Source organism: Strongyloides ratti, assembly GCF_001040885.1.
Source record: "Strongyloides ratti genome assembly S_ratti_ED321, chromosome : 1".
NCBI classification, from domain to species: Eukaryota; Metazoa; Nematoda; class Chromadorea; order Rhabditida; family Strongyloididae; genus Strongyloides; species Strongyloides ratti.
The window spans coordinates 297,947-323,223 of NC_037307.1; the positions used below are offsets into that span (position 1 = coordinate 297,947).

The following is a 25,277-nucleotide window of genomic DNA, read 5'->3' on the forward strand; positions in this document are numbered from 1 at the left end:
ATTTTATAAATGATTGATTTAACATTTTACAATCCCTTTTTTATCCATAACAAATCATGAGAATAAGTATATATATATATACTTTTTTTTTGCCATTAAAATATGATTAATTATTATCAAAATATTTTCATCGTTAATTAAGCTTTACTTTTTTTTTTTTTAAATACACATTATATAATTTTTTTTTTGTTACTTTTGATATTTAACTTTTTTATCATCATTTTATTCCTTAGTATTTTTAAAAAATAAGTAAGAGATAAATTTTTATTCAAAATATTTTTTAGTGAATATTAAATTTTATTGTTAAAAAGTTTTAATTATAAAAAAAAATGAGTCATGCTTCTGCTGAATTAAATATATTTATTGTTAAAACGTAAGCTTATTTTAATATATATTATAATATTAATTATGGAAAGATTAATTTTTTAAGGAATGATAATAATAAAGATAATACAAAGTTAACTAATAAAAATAAAGAAGAAAATTATGATAGGAAAAAAAGTGATATTTATAATACAATATATTATAACTCTATAAAAAGGTTAGTTTCAAGTTATATAAAAAATTATTATATTCAAAAATTTTATTATACCATAATAATAAAAAATTAATTTTTTTTTAATTTTACCAATTCAACCATATGTGATTTAATATTATATAAATTTTTTTTTTACTTACTGAAATAGTATTTAAAATTTTTTGTGGCAAAATTTAAAATTTTATACTGTCATAATTGAAGTATTATTTAATGAAAACAATAATGATAAAAGAATTATATATAATTTGAAAAATTAAAATTCAATTATCTTTAAATAATTTTTTTTTTTCGTTAATAATAGTCTAAATTCCATTCAAATTAAAATCAATTAAAATCATAAAAAATAATGATTCTTTTATATAAATATATACATATATATTTTTTTTGATTTATTAACCACTCCAAAACTTTTTATACCATTTTATTTTATATTAACTGCCTTTTTAATTTAATTGTATTGTATACCTATTTTCAATAAATTTATATGAATATATACATCTGGTTCAGAAAAGTGTAAGCTATAAAATTATATTAAAAACCAAATTTTATAATATAAAAATTTGTTGATAAATAAATGAATAATTTTTCTGCTAATAAATATTCATTTTCTTTCTATTTTTTTTTATCATTTCTCTAAGCTTTAATATTAAAAAAAAAAAAGTTATATGATCAAGAGGTAATTATTTATATTTTACTTTGAAATATCAAAGAATATATTTGTTACTGTTTTTAATGAAATCACCATTACTGAGTAATATTAATAATAAAGAATAGCAATATAAATGTTGATAGTTTTGTTGATTAAAAAGTTTATTCTAATTGTTGTTACCAGTAATGCGTGAATGTTAATATAAAAATTATATTTTAAATCAAAACATATTATTGTCTTTTTAAAAGATTTTTATTAATATACATGATTATTATTAGAATGAGGTTCTTACTATTTATGATAAGTTAAAATGTTTAGAATTACTATTAGAGATGGGTGTGTGTTGAGTATTAAACGGGTTGATTGATAATGAAGTGGTTCATTGAATTTGTAGGATTAATGATAGCCAGTTATTGAATATATGGTTATATAAATATAAAGTTTTACAATATACATTTTACATGTTTTATCGCTTCAAATACCTGTAAATATTTATCAATATTTTATAAATATTTTTGATATATTAATTTATTTATTTTATATTTTAAATAAAATTTTTCTACTTCATTTATAATAAATAATTATAATATAAAAATTATAATTATGTTATATATGTATTTTATATTAAAATTTAATATATATTATAAACTTATATTAATTATAAAAGAATTATTATTAATTTAAGAAAATATTTATGGAAAATATCTTGATTAAGTACAATTATCATTTGATTAAACATTTTATAGATAATTAATTTACAAAAGAGTTATTATTTTATTATTATGTTATTGGCAAATGATGGATAATTTATTAGAATTTTATAATTATAGATAAGAACAAAAGATACCAAAAAGTTGATATTATAATATTATTAATAAATAAATATATATATATACTAATAAAAGTCTAATTTTTCACAATCCCATCTGTTAGCAATACTTTTAAGTATATTCTACTTCAACATAAAAACAGTTCAATTTCCCATAATCTTTTCAGTAGATAGATATAGTGTAATTCAATCACAAATTCAATATTCTATTTTCAATCTTTAATAACATGCAAATAAAGTGTTATCTTAAGAGGTTATTACTATTTATTATTTTATTGTAAAATATTTTTCATAAATTTCAACTTATTGTTCTCATTTTAATAATATAATAAATTATTGTCCTGTTAAATATTAATCTAAACATTAATTATTTTTTCGTATATTATTATTTTCATAAAACTTGAAATAAATTTTAGTTAAAATCAATATTTTTATTTGATTTTATGTGAACAGTTTATTTTAATAGATAAGCTTTATCAATAATTGTATGAAAAATAAATTTTATAATTAATTTTACCGTTTATTATAAAGTTGTTTATTTATCAATTAAATAAATATATAGTATATTATTTAAATATTATTTCTAAAAGTTATATTAAATATTTTGAATGTAAGAAGATTCTTTTTAAATATTATATACAATAAATGATTGTATTTTTTGTTAATAGAGTGTGGTAAAAAAAAATTCTTTATAATAATACAATAAAATTTGTTAGTATATATTTTATATATAATAACTAACATACTTCAACTTCTTTTTTTCATGTTTAATGGTAAAGAGAAATCTTTTGTACTTCTAATAACAAATATTAATATTATCGTTTTATTATTATTAAAGGATGTTAGAATTTGTTGAAGATTACCTAGTGATTTAAAATAATTACTAACTTCTTTTACTAGATTCAACATTGATATCTTTACCTAATGACAAGTACCTTATGTTAAAAAATCTTTTAAAATCTTATTATTTATATATTCATTAAAATTTACTTTGTAAATTAATGTACCATTATCTTTTAGCACTTCTATTTTTACTGTTTTAACTATTATTTTTATTAATTTCTTTCATATTTTTTTTTTCCATATTATCTATATTATAAGTATTTTATTTATTAATATCGTCAATTTAAATCATTTTAATTTATTCATCTACACATTTAGAGATAGTAAACGTATAATCAAAAAAAAAATTATTGAAAATTATCCTTTGAATGGTATAGGAAGAGAATAAAAATAAGATTTATTTTAATAATAAAATTTTATTCATATTTACTATTATTGTTTATTACTAAATTTAATAATTTTTGTATTATATTAATTTACTATCAAACTACTATATAAGTATTTATACTTAAAAAAAGAAAAGTTTTTTTTATTTATTATAAATAACAAAAAAATGAACTGTCAAAATAGTTCGATCGTTTGTGATCAACAATCTGTAACTAGTGATGATGTCAATTTTAGTGATTTCCAGATATATAATAAAAATAATTCAACATTAAGACTGACAAAATTAAAAAAGTTGGTTATTTTTATAAAAAAAATAATTTTTATTTGTTATTAAAAAATAATTATCTAAATTAAAAAAAAAAAACAAAAATTTTAAATAAATCAATGTCTTTTTTTTCAGAAATGTTAATGAAGCATCAAGTAATGATTTTTTTAAAAATTGTAGTCCTTTTAGATCAACAAATAATTTAATTGAAAACAAAAATTATGCTACAGCATCATTAACATTAGGAAGAAGACCAACATTCTCAGGACATTTGAAACCTTTTGAAAAAACTGTAAGTATCATTGTTGTTGTAATATATTATATTTTTAAATTTGTATAATAGTAAATAATTATTAAAAAGCATATATTATGTATTATAATAATTTATAAAGTAAACATTAAAAAATAATAGAAAATTAATTAAAAAATTATATTTAAAAAATATAAACAAATATTTATTCCTACAAATTAATCTAGTTACTATTTAATAATTATATAATTTGTACTAGATACCAACTTTTTAACATAGTAGCTTAATATTAGTTTTTCTTTAATTTAAACGACTATATTATTGAGACTCTTTTTATTTATTATTCTCTCACTCTATATGATAACAGAAAGTTTTGAGCTCAAATAATTTGCTATATTTACCTGAAATATTACCTCAAAAATAATATATATATATATATTTTTATTTTTATTATTTAAAAAGTTAATATTTTTTTAATAAATTTTTATTATATATTTTTTCAAGTTATTCATGTTGAAATATTTTTTTTTATTAAATAAAGTAAAACTTCTATTATATTATTTTTTTTTTATTTAACTATAAATTAATTATCATTTTCTTTTTATTCAAAATATATTTTTAATAATACATTTACATTTTGTTTCTTTTAATTTCCTCTTTGTTTTAATACTTTTTAAATATTTTATTTGTTTGATTATGTAACAAGAAGTTTTAATTATTGCGTTTATATTATTGTCATATTTTTTTATCTTTATTGTCTTATTCTTTCAATTTTTTCTTTAATATTTCTATTAATTATTTAAAAAAAATTTTTTTAATATGTTTTAAACAATTATATACTTAGTATAATATTTTTGAATGCCTTTTTTTTGTAATATAACTGTTTTATATTAGTTTCTAATTAACATTTTTATATATTTAAATAATGTTTTCTATTTTATTTCTTTTTCTAAATTATATAATTCTCCTACAATATTGATTTTATTTGTTTTATTGTTAATAAATAAAATAAAGAAAAAATATTACCTTATAAGATGTCCTATTTAATATTTAACACAAAATAAATGATTTATATTTTAAATATTTAATTATTATTTTAGAATATCAAAACATATGCCTCAACAGGACATCTTGCTTTAAAAATACCAGATCCAGTATACGAATCTATTAACGATATCACAACGACAAATTCAAATAATATAGTTAAACCAAATTTAAATAATAGTTTTAACTACTTATCATCAACTAATACATTAATTCCTCATACTTCCGTTATAAAATCATCCTCAAACATTAATTTAAAAAGTTGTACACTATCAATATTACAAGAATCATCAGGAGAAAAAGATTATTCTTTTGATCAAAAATCACCTAATATTATAACACCAAACCAATCCTTAAATAATAAACTTTTAGAAGAAAAAAATTTTTATGAGGATTGTCCTAAACAAAATACAATACATCGAACAGCTACTTTTAGTCATTGTAGAACATTACCATTAAATAGAAGAAATAAGTTTGTCACTGATATTTTAGATAATACTTATTCATTGAAAAGGTAAGTAATTTTATAAAAAAAAAATTTTTTTTAAATCTTTTATATTACTCATGACACATAGAGGATTTCTTTCTTTTATGACATTTTTTTTTTTGTTAAATTTACAATAAAAAAAGGATAACATATAGAAAAATACTTCTATTTTTAAATAAACTTTTAATGTACGATATTTAAATGTATTAGAAAGTGGTGTTACTTTTTATTTTATATAAATTGGTGCGCACTCCCTCATATTAGATTATTATTATTATAACCCAACATATTTTTTTTTTGACTGGAAAAATTGTAAATATTTATAAATTTTTTTGTTTAACTTTTATTTTCTCTAATTTTTATATTTAACTGATCTTTTAACTTATTTCATGTGTTTCAAATTATTTTTATTGAAGAAATGACAATTACATAAAATTTACTTTATTGTTTTTAAAATTACTACAACTTTATATTTATCATATATATATATATAATTTTTTTTTTATTTAAAATAATTATTTCATTTATAGAAAAACATCGATGCGTATTAAAGATGAAAATGAAGGGACTATTATGTCCAAATCAAGTATAGATGTACAATCAACAAAAAATGAAGGAAAAGATAATAAAAATCTTTCTGTCAGTAAATCATTTAAAGATAAATTATCAAAATCATTTTTTGATCTAACACATGGAAGTCAAGATAGACTTCAGAGGTGGAAGACAAAATTACAAAGTGGTAGAAAAGGAAGAGAGAAAGATTCTAGCTGTCCACCACCCAAAGAAAGGTAATTTATATTATTATAAAATATTTAAAAAAAAAAATAATAATAAGATAGCATGAAAAGTTTAAATGTTATATAATTATAAATTGATTTTGTTAAATTATCTTAACTCTAACAACCATAGAGGTCATATATTATTTTGTTGTAATGATTGGTCCATTTAAAATATTATTATTTACATCTATATCAATTAACCATGGTATGTTTTAGGTTAATTAAATTACCTTATGCTTTCTTTGTGTAATAATTTTGTTATTAAATTTTAACATTTGATCTAGAGTTATTTATATATGTTGAGGGAAACATTGATGAATGGATGTCATTATAGTGGTAATATTTTTAAATCAAATTACTAATTGTTGAACAGTAAAAGTTTTTGACTTTTTTTTTATTTTATTGTAAACAAAATAAAAATCTTCTTATATTTTTATAAATTTTTCTGATTATTAGAAAATTATTCTTATTTTATTATTTAATATAATAAATAAGATTAATATTTTAAATAATTTATTTATATTTTATATTGTTAATAATACTTTTCTTATCTAGTTTATATTAAATTGTTAGTATGATTATTTAAAAAAAAATGTCTTTGATTGAATATAAATGCATGAGATATATTTTAATTATATGTTAATATATTTAAGATATCTACAAAATTATATCTTTATTAATTATTTTAAACTTTTATTTAGAGTAGTATCATTTTGTGAGATGCCATCAACTTCCAATACCTCATTAAGTAGTATACCTATAACAGGAAATTTAAATATATCTACAAATAATGATACACCTTTATTTATCCCATTTATTGATAATAAAAAGGTTGATAAAAATATAGAGAAAAATTATATAAATATTCGTCCATTACATACATCAAGATCTTTAAATAATGCCATTTATACTGTTGGAGAAAACTTTTATATACAAAAAAATGAATTAATTAAATCGTAAGTTATTTTATTATTGAATTATCTTAAGATATAAAAATATTTAACTTAAAAAAAATTGTTTAAGATGATTATACATCATCTTAACAAATCATTTTAATATAAGTACCACTCCATAAAATTCTTTATCTACTTTAATATATTTATCTACTTTTTATATCTTTCACACTTTAAATTTACTTAACAATTTAGCTTATATTTATTATTAAAAAAAAATTTTTTTTATCTTTATTTAATATATTAGTATATAATTTTTTTTTTATATTTTTAAAATATTTTAAAATAAAAGTATTTTTTTTTTATTTTACAAATAAAAAATATAAATTGTCATTTGTTATACTTGTATTAGAAGGTATTTAAATTAATTCTAAAATCATACTTATTTTCTAGATCATTTATCGATATCATGTTCTCTCATTACTTTGTCTAGCTATTTTTTTTTTTACCAATACTTAATTATGTTACATAAATTTAGTAAAATTGTTTTATAAATTGTTATAATTAATAGAACAAATAATTGAATAAATGTAAATAATTAATTTTTTGATACTATTAATATAAAATAAACTTCTTTTAATGATGATAACTTTAGTTATCTTTTTTTTTTTAAAATTAATATTTACTTTTATATACCATTTTAGATATATTATATTATAACTTATAGTATATTTTTAATGTCTTTGATATGTTAAATTTTTTTTTATATAAAAATATAACTTTTTATTATATTTATTAATTTAATTAAGTCAAAAAGACAAACAATTGTAAAATATTTAAAGAGAATATGGTATATTTTAATAATACATAATAAGTATTACTAATAATAATTTTGAAAAAAAAAAAAATTATTTTAATAATATTGTCTATTATTAAAAAATAGTTAAAAAAATCATTTCATCAAAAATATGTTTATTATATATCTTTCTCATGTCTTCTTTTATAATTATTATTATTTTGTTTCTTAATATACAATATTATTATATCATATCACTTACAATATATATTTATTTAAATATTAACAACTTTCTTTTTTATTGATATTATATTTATTTTTTTAGATAACATTCTTTTCTATTTAATTGTTAAGTCATTTATCTTTTAAAATTCTTAAATATTATTTTTCAATTTAAAAATAGAACATATTTTAAAAAAATAAGAAAAAGTTTATCTAATTTAATTTAAAAAATTATTTAAAGTATAAAAAAGATTACCACTAATACTTTAAATAATTTTTTTTTCTACCTTTCACTATCTTTTTGAAGGAGTAAAGAAACATTAAAATGATTTAAAAAAAATTTTTTTTTTATTTGTAAATACTCTTTAACTATTGCGCAACTTCCTCTTACATCACCTTAATATATTGTTTAAATTATTTCTATATTATTACTTTACAATTGTTGTGTATTTATAAAGAAAACCAAATTATAACAGTTAAACATCTGCTACACTTATATATAAATACTTCAAAAAAATATACATATATTCATAAAACTTTCTTGAACATCTTTTATAACTCATGACTTCTTTTTTTTTATAATAAACTAATATTAAAGGCACCAGATTGTAGTTATCTTTATTACTCTTAACATTCATATATTATACCAAATGTTAAAAGGTCATTAGAGGTTACATCTTATTTTTAAGATAATTACTAGATACATTTATTGTTAATAAATTTAATTAACATTTAACATGACAATATATAATATTATAAATAATTTTTTTTTTCTTTTTTATTTATATTATTAGAAATAATTAGTAAATATTATATCAAAATGATTGTTATTTCTTAGCATTAAAATTATCAATACATTTTTTTTTGATAATAAAAAATTTTATTACAAATTATTAAAGTTTTTACAGAAAATATTAATAAATTTTATGATTAATTATAGTTATTACTATTATATATAATTTGTAGTTACTTTCATTAAATTAAGAAGGTGATAATTACTTTCTTAAAAAGATTAACCCTATTCTTGACATAAATTTTCCTAAATTATTATTGTAAAAAAGAAAAGATGATAAAAAGAATAAGATTAATTTGACTACTATTGTCTGTTCTATAACTTCTAAATAATCCTATCTATTTATAGAAATAAAAAAAAATAAAACTTTTAGTAAATACTTTATTTGATTATACTTTTTAGTATTATCAAATAAATAGAAGATATATTATTTGTAAAAGGTATTAAAAATGCCGTTGACATAAAGCATAATAAAATATCAATCTTAAACTTTATTATAATAATAGTTATTATATTTTATATTCAAAAAGTTTTAAAAGATTATATATATATTTTGACCGATAAAAAATCTATATAATTATTTATTGGTGATCATTAACAAAATAGATATATTTTTTAGTAATAGTTGAAATAAATAATTTTAGTTAAAAGCAATGTATCAAAATTTGACAAAATATTTATAGACAAATTAGGTTACATTTATATTATTTAACAATAATATTATAAAATATTTCTTTAACAAATATTTTTTCTTACAACAGGCTTATTATCAATAATGACATTTTTAAATGAAATTGTATTTTAAAATATTAATGTAAAATCTTATATATATTATAAATTTTTTTACCAAAAAAATTATTGTATTTTACTTATTATATTAACTTAAAATTTTTATGATTTATAATAATAAATATATATATAATTTTTAATAAAGTTTTATATTTATGAATCATTACAATAAAATATAAATTTTCTATGCAATATTTTCTATTTGCTTCAATGATTAATCATATGATAAAAAATTTTTTTAGCTCAAATTTTGTAAGAAAATGTTATTAAGAAACTATTAAAGATGATTCAATGATTTCATGTAAACTAGCTTAACGTGATTGTTATGAAATTAAAATTTATTAAGAAATAATCTTCTTTTATTATGATTACTTTAAGTTAATATATTATTATATTGTTGTCACCTTAAATATATATATATTTATCTTATTTCTTACAATTTCTTTAATATAGCATATGTTGTTATTTGATACCATAACAAGTAATTCATATATATAATAATTGAATAAATTAGTATAGTTATAATCATTTATACCTTCTGTTACATTAAAGGAAGTTTAAATAATAAACTATGAAAGATGACCTTTTTCTTCTTAATAATGATAAAATATATCATTTATTTAAAGTAAGCAGTTTAGATTTATTTCAATTAATAACATGTGTTATCATTATATTTTTATTATACAAATAATTTTACATCTATTTATTTTTTCATGATACAAAATAAAGTTTTTACATAAATAATTATAAATATATTTAACTATACTATATATATATTCAAAAACTTCTGTTCTTCACATTTTTAATCTATTTATAAGTTTTATTTAATTGACTTTTATTATTGTTACCAGACTTTATTATAAAAAGAAGCACCGCTAATTCCTTTATTAACATGACAAAGCATTTTATTATTCCTAATATTATTTTATTCATTTTTGAAAGCATATTCTTAACATCTTACCGACATAAACATCATGACTATTATCCTTATAATGTATAATATTTCTTTCTTTTTTAACAATATCATTAAGAAACTATTTTTATCCTTTTACGTAACATCTTAATCTTTTATAATTTATCTTTACAGTTACTTAATATAATTAGTATATATTAAATTAAACAATAAGACAAACAAACAAATATATTATATTTTCTTCATTAATTAAAAAGTCACAAAATCTATATAATAGTACAAAATTATAATTTAAACTAATTTTATCAACAAAAGATTTTTCATACTTTTTAATTAGAAAAATTTTAATCATAAGATTAAAAAGTATTAGTAGGATGGAAATATAAACAATAAGCCATCCTACTAATATTATATTTGCATATATATATATATATATAAATCGTGAGCTGATATTGAAACATTACAAATTATATATCATTTAACACATTTGTATATTTAAAACTTAAAGTATAAAATTTTTTTTTTAAAAACTATCATTTTACATGAATATATATATATAGATACATCATAGTACAAGTTATTACAATACAAACTTATTAACAACATCTTTATTTGTATTACTTTTTAACAAAATGTTTCCTTTTTATTTATTTCCTTTTATTATAAAATTTATTATTATTTAAAATGATAAAAAAAAAGGTGATATATTTATAATAAAAATTTAAATAGTAATTTATTTGTTTATCTATCCATACATCAATCATTTTTATAAAACGGTAGAAATAAATATTTTTTTTTTACTATTAAATTTAGTTGTCTTGTTAAACTATGCTGTAGAAAATAATTTTTATAATATTTATTTTGTTTATAATACATATATATTATATTTAACAATAATCAATTATTAGAATAAAAAAAAATTGCTATGTTATTTTTAATATCTGGCTTTTTTAATGTATACTTTTATTAAACTTATAATCAAAAAATTTGTTATATTATCTTTTATTGTTTTCTTTAAATTAATAAAATAATTCTGTATTATATAGTTTAAAATTTTTTTTAACTCTTTATTAATTTCTATCTTTAAAGTTTATGCCGTCTTTGTCAATGTATTTTTATGATCTTTATTATTAAAGAACAGAATAATAAATAATTTAATAGTTATAAAATAAAGATATTAAAATTTTTCATGTTTATATATTTAAGTTATTTATAAAAAAGTAAAGATTGTTGATTAATAGAGATAAGAATAAAGTAATTGTTTTTATTTTTCATCTTATCTATCTAAATTATCTAATTTTTCATGCTACATTTTTTAAAAATGATTATTAACATTTTTATATTATATATAAATATTTACAAATTAAAATAATTTATTTATTTTTTTCTATTTCAGATCGTCTTTTCGTGAACCAAGTAAAATAAAAAGAACATCTAGTTCTTCTAATTTTAACAATTTATCAAAAACTTTTTTAAATATTTCATTAGGTAAAGAATCTTTAATAGAAAATAATTTATCAATATTAGATAATAATTCTCACGAAGATATCCAAAATATAGAAGAAAAAGAGATGGAACATAGAACATTACGTGTTCGTGATAATAACGCTACTACAATGCAAAAAGCACTGAAAAGTAACAATAAACAAGAGCAATCACAACATGAAAAGAATATGAAATCACTTCATGAATTGGTTAAAACTATTGAAAGTTATCCAGGAAAAAAAAAGATTAATGAAAGTGATTATCATTTACCGCCACCAGCTAGAATAATGCCATATTCTGGTATAAAACCTCAGGTATGTATTTTTATAATTTTTTTAAAAATATTAATATATATATATATATGATATAGTATTTTTATTTATCATAAAAGGTCATCAAATTATGGTTGTTTTATTCTCAAATTATCAATATATATATACTTAATTTCAAATGCCATTATTGATAGATTTAATTATACAATTAACGATATTGTTTTATTGATATTTTGTGTTAGAATCTCAATAAATTATAACCTTCTTTCATGTTACCTTCATTGGAACATGCTGTGAGTGCATAATAATAAAATTTATTTATATCCCATTTCCTTTTATTTTATATGATCAAATATACATATATATTTATTTATCTTTATAAATGTTTTCTTATCAATTTTATACATATATATATATAAAATATTAATTTATTTTCTATTTAACTGTAACTCATCATTTACATTACAATAGTAATTAATATTTATTCTTAAATAATTCTTTTATATATTTGATAAAATGATACTACCTCAATTTCTAAAATAATATACATTTATTTATTTATAACAAAAACATATTGCATACTATAATTTAAAAATATCAGAATAGCGTGTATAGTTATATCTTAACAAAAGTCATTAAACTTTATTTATTTTCATTCAACTCAACCATCTGCCGTTTAAAGATTCTTTTTAACAATTTTTACCATACTCATTTAATTTCTTATTTTACTTTTTATCAAGTTTACTGTTATTAATAATAATAAATTATTAATATATAATGTTTTAGAAAGAATTATTTTACAATTTTAAAATAACATCAAATAATGAGGTTTCTATTTAAGAATATTTTTAAAAATTTATTTTAATTTTTTTTTTATTAATTTTTTTTTCTATATATTTTAGGATAACGCTATTATAAGACCAATAGCTTTTAGACCAATAGGTACATCTGAACCTGGAACAGTACAAAAACATTTTTCTATAACTAAACCAACATCAAAAATTGAGATACAAGAAAATTATAATAATAATAATAACAATAATATGAAAACATCACCTAATTCAAGAGATTCTTATGCTTCAGCCATCCAGGATAATCAAATAACAAATATATCAAAAGGTAATCCACCACCATATCAATCATCGTTTGCTCCATCAAGACCTAAACCATTAGGTAATAATTTAACTGTTTCAAGTTATTCTAATAAAAAATATCAATATAATCAAAATAAAGAGGAAAATGATTATGATACAGTTGCTGAATACATAGATAAAGATAAAATTTGTAGTGATAGTTCAGAGACATATTCATATCTTCCATCAAATATAAAAAATTCTTTTCATGTGATCGGAAACATGTCTTCATCAACACATTCAAGTTCAATGAAAAGTATTGGTAGTAGAAGTCCAGGATTTAATAGACATTTAACAAATCAACCACAAATAACACCATCACCAAGTGATAGTGGTATTGTTGATTATGAAACATTAATAAAAGATAAGGAAAATGAATTAAATAATGTAAGACAGACAATGGAACAAAATGAAGAGATATTAATTCGTGTATATCAAGAGAAAGAGAAATCATTTAGGCAAGAATTAGGGGAATTGAAACAAAAATTAAGAGCAAGTCAACAAGGTGAAAATGCTCTTAGAAATCAACTACAAAAATCTGAGGAAGAAAGAGAACGCTTAAACGAAATTGTAAATAATTTACAAAATGATAAAATAAATATGAATAAAAAATGTTCACAAATAGAGAAAGAATTATATGCTATGAGAAGTAGAATACAAGAAATGGCTACAGAAAAATTAATGGCTAAAAATAAAATTAATCTATGTGATAATTGTGGAATAAAATGTAAAGAACAAGTAAATGGAAATTATAGTAATTTAGATGGAAATCAAAAATATTATCAAAAACAACCTCCACCAATACCAGCACCAAGATTAAGTAAAGAACTTCCTTGTACTGATAAAGAATTAAGAAATGAAGTTGATGCTTTAAGAAGTGAAATAAGTATGTTACGGGAACAATTATTTGAACAATTTGGTATGGTTAATGTTAAAAAAGATAATATTGGAGAAGTTAATGGTAATAAAATTAAAACCATAACAAATAATACATTTTCTAATCCAATTAATGATAATATAAAGAAACCAATTATCAGTAATGATAGATTAATTTAATATACAAGGACAAAAAATATAAGAAGTAAGAAAATCAAAAAATGATTAGCTAAAATACTTTATTCTCTTATTTCTTCCCAGTGACATATTACTTAATTGACATTCTAACTAACAATATATATGTATAAAATAAAGACATATTAAAAATAAGAAAAGCAAAAAATAATATCATTTTTTTTTTTGCTGTTTTTATGTAATTAATATTGTCAAGAAAATTATTATCTTTTTAAATATTAAATATTTTTCTTTTTAAACTGTATATTTGTAATAATTTTTTTTGAAAAATATTAAAAATGTTTTTTATAAATAATAATATAAAATTATAACCTTAATGATTTATTCTGGTATAATAATTTTTTACAGTTCTATATCATAATAATATACTACAATTTATATCATAAGTAGAAAATTGTTTCCTATCATAATATTTGTAATAATAATAACCTCTTATAATATTTAAATTTTTAATAATAAATTAAAACGATAATCAAAGCTTAAATAGTGAAAAAGTATTTATAAAACTTTGAATTAAAAAAAAAATAAATATATCTTAACACAAATTAATATTAAGACAAAAAAAATTTTTTAATCAATTTCAATCGTCTTTTTATTTAGTATTCATCTTGAAATATTTCTCAATTAATATTAACATTTTTTTTTATATAATAAATGATAACAACGAGTTATGTACGTAAAATTACTAAAGATTATTTCATAAAAATGAATAAAATTTGTTCTAATTAAAGTTACAAATAATAAATTAAAATAAATTTATTGTATTAAGTTTCAAAATTACCAAATTATTTTCTAAATTTTTTTACCAAGTTTTCATTTGGCTAAATTTCATGGAAATAAGTTTATTTTGGGTTAATTTTTTTTTTGCAAAAATTCAATGTATAATTATTTTTTTACTTTAAAAATTTATATTTATATTGTGAAGCTTGAGGTTTTTTTTAAAAAGCATTTTCCAAGTTTTGGCTCTAACTTTAATTTAGTATAATATTAAAACTTTTCATATTTCATTACCAAAATTATGCTAAAAGTTTAATATTACTTAAAGACTATTATATGAATATCTTTAAATTAATTTGAATAAATTTTTTTTTTAAAAATTACTTTAGTATTACATTAATTGTTTTTTAAAAAATTTTTATTGCGCTATTAAGATCAAATTTTTTTCAAAACAAAATTCTTTTTTTTTTTGGATACTACTTTCAATTTATAACAATATTTTAAAATTAATTTTTTTTTATATTGTTGATTACATTAGAAATTTATTATTTTTTAAGACCTTATTAAATGGATATATTTATATTTAATAATTCAAGAAAAATTTTTTTTTTATAATACTACTTTTATTACCATGAACAATAAAAAATGAAAAAAAAAATTTAAGAAATTATAATATTTAGTTTTACAAAAGAAAAATAAAGGTAATATTTTTTAGCAATAATTAAATATCATTTATGTCATTTTTATATTATTTTTATAGTTTAATTAAAATAATTTTAGCAGCATTTTATCTTTTTTCAATATTATAATTTTCACGCTATTTTGAGATTAATGTATATTATCATGATATTATAATTAATATATATGTATTATTTTAATAAACAGTTGTTATTAAACTATATGCTTCTTAACTTCTTTTTATATTTAAATTATGCTAATAATTGTTTGTTAATTATTTTAAAAAAGTATGTATATTTTAATTTTATTATATAAGACATATTCTAATATATATTTCTTTGTTGAAAAAACTTTTAATAATTATGTAATATTTTTTGTTTTAAATAATAAAGTTAATAACTTTCAATAAATTATAAGAAAATTTAAAATAAAAATATTATATATTTCTTTTATTATAAAAATATTTATTTTTTAAAAAGTATAAGATATAAGTTTCAATTTATTTTATAAATTAATTGTATTAAATAAACATTAAAAATATTTAAAAATTATAATTCTTTTTTTATATATAATAATTTAAATAGCTATATAACAATTTATAGATAAAAACTTCAGATATGTGGTATTTTTACATCTTTTTTTAATAATGAATGTATTACTTATTTTATTAAAAAATAATTACATAACTTTAAATTATGTAAGTTATAGTATAATATATTATCTTTAGTTTATAAATTATTTAATAATAATATTATATTTTTGATTTTGTAAATAAATATTAATTTATACTAACGATTAATCAAAAATCTCTATTGTGAATTGTTTGTATATATTTATAACCAAAATAAATATGAATAATATAAAATATGCCATTTTAAAATAAAATAATAAAAGCTAATGACAAGAGAGATTATGAAGTAAAAATTACAAAATATATAATCAAATTAATTATTCTAATATGATATATCGTTTTCTTTGTCTACAAAATAATTGGATATATATATGTAATTAAAATAAAAGTTTAAAATTTAATAAAGTCATTTTTCACTAGTAAAATGTCAAAATTTGGAATATTTTGGCAGTTGTTAACGGTTAATAAAAAATGAGTACATAGAAATAATTTATTAGTGTTAATATTCAATATTTTATACTTTTATTTTGTAAACAATAATTTTTTTTTTTAAAATTTATTTTAAAAATTTGTAGATAATATATTATTATTTATACAATTTTTTTTTAAATAATTATTCGCTTCGAAATATTATGTTTTACTTAATGATATTTTTAAAATAATAAAGTATTATGTCATCATTCTAATAAAGTTTTTTTTTAAAGAGAACAAATTATTGTACTTTAAAAATTAAAAAAAAATATATATATATATAACGTAAATAATTTAGCTTCAAGAATGATAAAATATATTTTAAAGATTTATTATTTATTATAATTATTTACTAAAATAAATGTATTTAACAAATATTTTTTCCATGTATTAGTATTATCAATTTTTGATTAAATAAATCATTTTAAGTTTAAAATATTAGTTTTTTCTAATTTAATTTTACATAGAGTAGTATAAAGATTAAAAATAATTTTTAAAAAGATTGTCTTTTAAATATAATTAAATGGATTTTATATTGATACATTTTAATTTTTAATGTATGTTGATAAAAATTATAATTACATTAATAGAAATATTTAAAAGTTTAAACATTAGGTGCATTTATTAGAACAATATATATTTTTTTTTCTGTAGTTAGCATTAGAAAACATGAATATTGTTAAATAATTTGTTTTATATAGTTATTAATAAAATAATTTTGATTTTTAAACCTATTTCAAATTTAAAGTATAATCTATAAAATAAAAATTTCAAAACTTTAAAGATTAACATTATTTCTTGATCTATTAGTTTATATAAAATTAAAAACCAGCAAATTAATTTATGTTTATAAATAGGAATTATTTTATTAGCTCATTTAATTATTTTTACTATAAATTGTTATTCTAAAAAATGATATAATCTATTTTATTATTGATAATATATACAAATAAAGGTGACAAATAGACTAATTCATATTTCAATTATTAATATTATGAAAAATAAAATAATTGCTATAACATATTACAAGTTAAATAATTAGGTATTTGATGTATTAATAATAAATTTAAAAATATAACACAAATAAAGTTTTGTGCATTCTTTATTTTTATGAAGAAATTAACTTTTTTTTTTTATAAATTTATAAATAATGACTTATTATATGCTTTTAATATAAAAAATTTTTTTTTAAATGTTCACCATTGATTTTAAAAAATTATTATAGTGAAAAAATATTATTAAAGTGGTAATTATCATTTAATAAATATAATTTTTTATCATAACATTAAATTAACTATTTTATTATCAAAAATTTTATTAAATATATTAAAAATAATTAATTGTATCTGTAGTTATTATTTTATATACAATAAATTAAATTTATTGTTAAAATTATAATTTTATAAAATTTTGTATGTTTTTTTAAGGTAAATACAATTGCAATTAATATGATAACATTAGATATATATGCTATTATTATTCGGATTTATGTAATCCTCGATAGATAACAAAAAATATCCTTTAAAATTAAATATTCATCATTGATATTGTGACATTTACAATTATTTTTAATGCACTTTTATGTTGATATATTACGTAAAATTGTTTTTACAAGCTTTTAAAATCTTATTTTTTTATAAAATTTATCTTTTCTAAATGTAAAGAAATTTTCTATAATATTAATTGAATTACCAAACATCTAACAATTGATAACAGTTTGAATTTTTATTTTAACTCATTCATTACTTGAAAGTTTTGATAAAGAAAAAAAGTTTTATTTTTAAAAAAATGTATCTATTATACAAAAGACAATTATTAAAAGAATGATATTTTTAATGTGATATTAATACTGATAATTTTATTCGTTAATGGGTTATTCGAACTAAATAAAACGAGTTGCATTTAATACATTTATTTTTCGTTGAATAATTTATACTTTCCTAATACCATAATCTAGGATATTTTAAATTCATGATAAATATAAGAATTTTAAAAAAAAAATATTTTTTAGACTTGTAAGATTACTTTTTGATAATTTTCAATAAGTATAAATATTTTATTTTGTCTCTTCCATTTTAACTCTTTTTAAATTTTTATTAATAAATGTAAATATATAACATTGATTTTATTTTATATGTTATACTATATGCATTTATTTTTTTAATCAGTTCCGATGGGACATTTATAGGATATTTTTATACATCAATATACAATATGTTTAAAAAAATAGGGATTATATTTAAATATCAAACATTTTTTTTGTAGTTAAAGTAAAAAATTTGACATTCATGTAAATAGTAAAAATGAATAAGTATTAAAACACAAAATGTCTAAAATGTTTTTGTGGTAAAAAAATTGGCATAATTCATCTTGTTAAAAGACAAATTTGATGATATGCACGTACCTAAGTAATATTTCAATTTTCATTAAAAAATATAACAAAATAATATAAGAAAATAAAAAAAATATGTCTAAATATATTAAATTTAGTAGTGAAAAAAAGAATAAGATTTCTATATACTTTTTAAGCTTTTTTAATTGTTTTTTTTTTTGCTGAAAGACAAATGGTTTGTTCAATTATCATTATCAATCTTTTTAAAAATTATCTCTGTATGATGAAATAAAATAATTGAATTTACTTCTTTAACAATTGTCTAATTTATATAATAAAAATTGAAAAATAAAAAAAAATATTTTTTTAGAGTAATTTTGAGTTAAATATTTTAGTACTATATTTGTGATTTTATTAAATTACAAATTTTAGTTTAAAATTTTAATGGTAAATATTAAAAATTATTAACTATAATTTTTTTAATTTATAATACCATGATAAATAAAACTTTAACATTTAAATAGTAAAATGCTTTTCATTTTTAATATTAACTCTTCTTTTAATGATTGTCTTAATAAATAAGTAATAGAAAATTATTTCACCGATTTATGAAAAAAAATTTAATTGACAAATAGTATTTTTATCACTTCTTTAACATCCATTGAAAAATTGATGTATTTAAAATTAATTGTTGTTTTGAAGTACCTTAATATATATTTTTGTTTTCCTTTCTATATTTACATTCTTAAGTACTTTCTAATTTTTCAACTCAATTTTTAACTAATTTTATAAAATAAAGAATATAAAAGACTTGAAATAAAGTGATATATTTATCTATTTACGTATGTTTAATAATTGTATTATGTTATTAAGGAGGTTCAATTATCTACAATATAGATAAAGAAGAACAAAGATTAAATACTAACAATATTTCAAGCAACAAAAAAAATTTTATAAAATAAAATAACTATTTAATTATTTTAATTAATATTAATTTAAAAAAAAATTATCATTACAAAGGTAATGATCATATTTTATTTTAACTTTCATTGATAAATAATTTCATAACATATAAGAAAATAACACATCTGTTTATATATTTAACGTTTTATTCATAAAAATTTTTATTGTTTCTTTAACTTTTACCCAACAATTCTTTCAATATTCATTTTTATTATTTTATAATTTTTCTATCTATTTTTTAACAACTATTCTTATAATAAAATAATATTTTAAATATAAAATGAGATAATAATTAAATCAAGTTTCAAATAAAGTTATTATAATAAAAAATCAAAAATTTTTAATATATTTTAGGAATGACAAATAATACAAAAAAAAATAGGAAAAAAAAAGTTAAATAAAAATAATTCATGATTTTTAAGTAATAAACATTTTTGATAAAAAAAATATAATTCTATAAAAAATGATAAATTTTTTTCACCAGTTTCTTTTAATATAAACATTTTTAGTTAAAGTTAACATTATTACTTTCTTTTTTTTTAAATAAATCAAAAAAAGATTATGAAAAAAATTTATTTTCATATATAAAAGTTTGTGAAAGTACTTTTAACAAATATTTCATTTTGTATAATGTATCAATATATAATATAATAAATATTCTTATTTAAGTATTTTTTTTTTAAATTACAGATAAAGAAAAAATAATAGAAAAAGATTGTATTATATATATTATTCTATATTTTTTTATATTTTCCGTATCTACCCTTTAAAAAGGATTGATAAAATAGCAGAAATGTTTAACATTCTTATTAGTTTAAAATTTTTTAAAAAAGGTAAGTATAAAAAAAATATAAATTAAAATAAAAGAAATATATTAAATAGTTATAAGTAATTTTTTAGTTACAATATAATGAGAGATTTAGTTAGATATAAATACTTACATTTCTTTATATGTATATAATGATAAATAATTCTAAAAGTATTTTGTAGAAAAAAAATTGAAGTTATAAAATTTTAAAGATATATGTGGGAAAAAATATATAAATGATTACGTATACCCCAAAGATGTTTGTAGTTTATTTTTGATGTTTTATAATGGAATAGCATTTTTAAATTTTTACTATATATATATATACAAAATAAAAGTTTAATGTTTGTTAGAGCATGATAACTTGTTAAACATTTATTTTTACTCAAATGACAACTAAAAGTTTATTTTGATATTTATTTGTTGATATTATGAGAAATTACCAAAAAAAAAATTATATAAAATATAAAAATAAATAACCTTTTTGTCTTTTATTATTTCTTTTTATACAAAATAAAAGTTATAAAAAAGTTATTGTGTTATTTCTACTTTTTATCTTTTTTTTTTTCTTCTTTTTTATCCTTCCTCTTTTAAAAGTATCTTCTTTTAAGGAAGGGTAATATAATTATTTCTTAATAAATCTAACAAAGATGCTATGATGATGTTTTATTTTCTCTTTTTCTAAAATATTAAATAATATAAAAATTTATAAAATTTATAGTTATTTTGTTATATTATATTTTATAGTTATATTATTACAACAAGTGATAATCATTAACATTATAAAAATAAATAATATTACTTTCCAGTAAAATAACTTATTGTATTCCATTATATTAACTTTATATCCTGAGGTAAATATATATTTATTAGCAATCATTTTATTACAAAGTTGTTAATTTATTATAAAATATTATTTTAAAGTATCAATTTCATTAAACTATAATCTTGTACTCTTATATTTATATTTATAAACATCAAAAAATTCTAGTTAATCTGGTCACTTCAAATTTTGTTAAGTAATTAAACTATAATATTTATGTTTATTAAGTTACGTTATATTATTTAGTACCTAAATTTTTTTTTTTTAAATTTTAAAGAATATTACAAATATTAATACTTCTTTTTGTCTACACAATATGACACATAATATATATAATATATATTTATATAAAATAACGGAAAGAAAAAGTTTTATTAGTTAATTTTATAACAACCACTTATTGATATTTGATTAGCTATTTTAATTATTAACAATAAAAATATTGTAAAAGAACAATTGACATAAAAAATATTGTGAAATATTACTTTTAAAAATTACTTGCTTATCATTAGACCAGAAATCAAACTTTTTATAATTTTGATTAATCACTGCAAGAAAAAGATATCAATAAAAGTTAATAAAAATTATTAATAATTCACTAGAAAATTATACTTCATTTTTACTTTTTTTTACTCATATTTTCACTATAACATCTGCTTTTAATAATAAACTTTTTAACACTTTTAAAATTAAAATTATGAAAGTTATAAAAAAAAAATTTAATTTATTTTTTTTATATTTTATCCCATTTTAATTTAATTAAAGTTATATATAAAATTTTGCTATCTTTAATATATATTTTTAATAAACTTACCATTATATTTATTTAAACAATTTTTACTCAATTACAGTAATTTAATCTTAAAGTTTCTCTTATTTCATTGTAACAAATTTTATTTGTTTATATCTGTGATCATTACCAAATCATTAGGTTTCTTAATAATAACTACGTTCCAATCATTTTATTACCCCCTTTTTATCTTTATCATTTATAAACTAATTTTTCTTATTGCTTTTAGTTATAAGGACAAATCACTTTTGACCTAACTGTGCCATTTCTTTTTTACAATTGTTCTATTTAACTTAACAATATTAATAACAATTTTTGATTATCACTTATTGACATCTCTCAATATCTTTAATAATCACCTATTATTTTAAATTCTTCATAAAATACTTTAAACTTTTAACTTCCCATCAATAAGTGTTATACTTTTTCTTACTTTGGATAGAAAAATAAAAATGCTTAAATATATTAAAATATATTTATAAATTTAACCTATATCTTACTCCTTTTCATCTTATTAAACTTAAAATAGTGAGATAAATATGTACTGTTAAGATATTTTATTACAAATGACAGTTAAAAGTGGTGATATGAGAATGAAGTGATCCTTTCTGTTAACTATGAATGCTTAACAAGATCAATTATATATTGATGAGTATAAAATTTGGAACACTCCATTATTTTATAAATTTTATTTAGTATATTAACATTTTTTCTAATATATTAATTTTTCTTTTAATTCTATTTTTATTTTGATAAATAACAATAGTAAAAAAAAAACAATATAATATATATTTAAAAATATTTATTTATCTACATTATAACATATGAGTAATTTATTATAATATTCTGTTGCTTTTATCTACATTTAACAACCAAAATATACATTATATATGTATGTGTTTGGTCCCCCACCCATTAAGTATAATCTAATTTTTTTTCTATTTTCATGAACTTCCTTTATCAACAAAACTTTCTTTATTATGAATTTATAATAAAAATGTATGAATAAATAGGATAGTTTTTAGACCTGCATCATATTTTTTTACATTAGAGGGATTATTTTTTTATTTTAAATATATTTTTTTTTTTCAACAACAATTTAACTAAAATTGCTAACATTTTTATTTTCTTAAAATAATTATGTATTCATTATTTATAAGTTAGAAAATAATTAAACATAATAATATATTGTTTTTATATATTTTAAAATATCTTATTTATTCACCAAATATCATCTAATCACTTTTTAATAAATCTTTCTTTTTTTTCACTATGTAAATGAGAAAAAGAACGCCATTGAAAATAATTTAGTAGGCTAAAAATATATAAAAATAAATTTTAAGAAATATTGTTAATGATATAAAATATGTATTTTAATATTAAAATAAGATATAACAAAAAAAAAAATATGTGAATAAAATATTAAATGAATTGTTATTTCGATCAATCATTATAATGTATTACACTTTTTTTTCACATATATATTATCCATAATTTTTAACAAAAGTATTTTCTATTATTTCAATAAGTTATTTAATTATCTGATTTCTTTATTATTTTTTTTTTTAAATATGCCATTTCTTATTGAAAAAAGAAAAATTTATCTCTTTTTTGTATTGCTTAAAATGAAATAATAAAAAAGAATGAAAAAAATTAAAATATAAAAATAAATGAAAAAAGATTTATCCTTTTTTTAAAATGACATGATGTTGAATCAAACTACTACTTACAATGTACTAAGGATATATATATATAACTATATAAGTATTTGTTATAATGTGATAAGATAAATAAATACAATTATATACATAGTTATATATTATCTTTTATGTAGCACATTATCAAATGAAAGATAATGATGGAAATTTAGATAAAATGAGGACTTCCAATAAAAAGTAAAAATATTAGATTTTATTTTTATAAAAATTGTAGTTTATCCTTTTTTGATTAATAAAATTAGTTGTTTATCATAGTAGTTTTCCCATTAACTTAAACTAAAGTAGTTTGTGTTTTTACATTACTTTTTTATTAAAAAAATACATTAAAAAGTTTCACTTTCTAAGTACATTCTCACATTTTTTTAAAAATATTATTTGAAAAGTAAAAAAAAAATCTAAAAGTTGTAAAATCTTTAGGTAAAAATTATTTAAAATATCAGATAAAAAAAAGTGATAATAAAATATATAAATAATATTTAAAATTTTGTGAAATATTTAAAATAAATTTTATAAAAAATTTTTTTTTATTATTAACCTATCGCATTAGTAATTTTAAGATATATTTTTTTCTAAATATTTTAATATATTTTTATTTAAAACAAAAATATTGGATGTAGTTAAAGTACAAAAAATGAAAAATATGTGTAAGTGTAAATAAGAAGAAGAAGATGTGTAACTTTATAGTGGTTACAAAATCCTTCTCTTTATAACAAATTTTATTTTATATTTTTTTTTATTACTTTTTATTTTTATTAAAAAATATTAATAAAAATCAAATAATCAATTTTATACTGATCATTTTATAAAATGTATTAAGTATAAATAACAAAAATAATAATTTTTTTTTCTATAATATTATTTTAAATTTCATATTAAAAAAAAATTTTATCAACAAAAATCTGTTGTAT

General features: G+C 16.3%; 1 protein-coding gene across 1 annotated transcript; it reads left to right on the forward strand.

Moving 5' to 3' along the window:
• Positions 1–329: 329 nt before the first annotated feature.
• On the forward strand, positions 330–14,423 carry SRAE_1000010400 (Hypothetical protein; the record flags this gene model as incomplete). Its single annotated transcript, XM_024646898.1, has 10 exons — positions 330–373; positions 431–541; positions 3,430–3,537; positions 3,647–3,803; positions 4,862–5,319; positions 5,823–6,080; positions 6,773–7,027; positions 11,874–11,965; positions 12,005–12,276; positions 13,137–14,423. The coding sequence occupies 10 exons, from the start codon at positions 330–332 to the stop codon at positions 14,421–14,423; spliced, it is 3,042 nt and encodes a 1,013-aa protein (XP_024501030.1).
• Between the last annotated feature and the right edge of the window lie 10,854 nt (positions 14,424–25,277).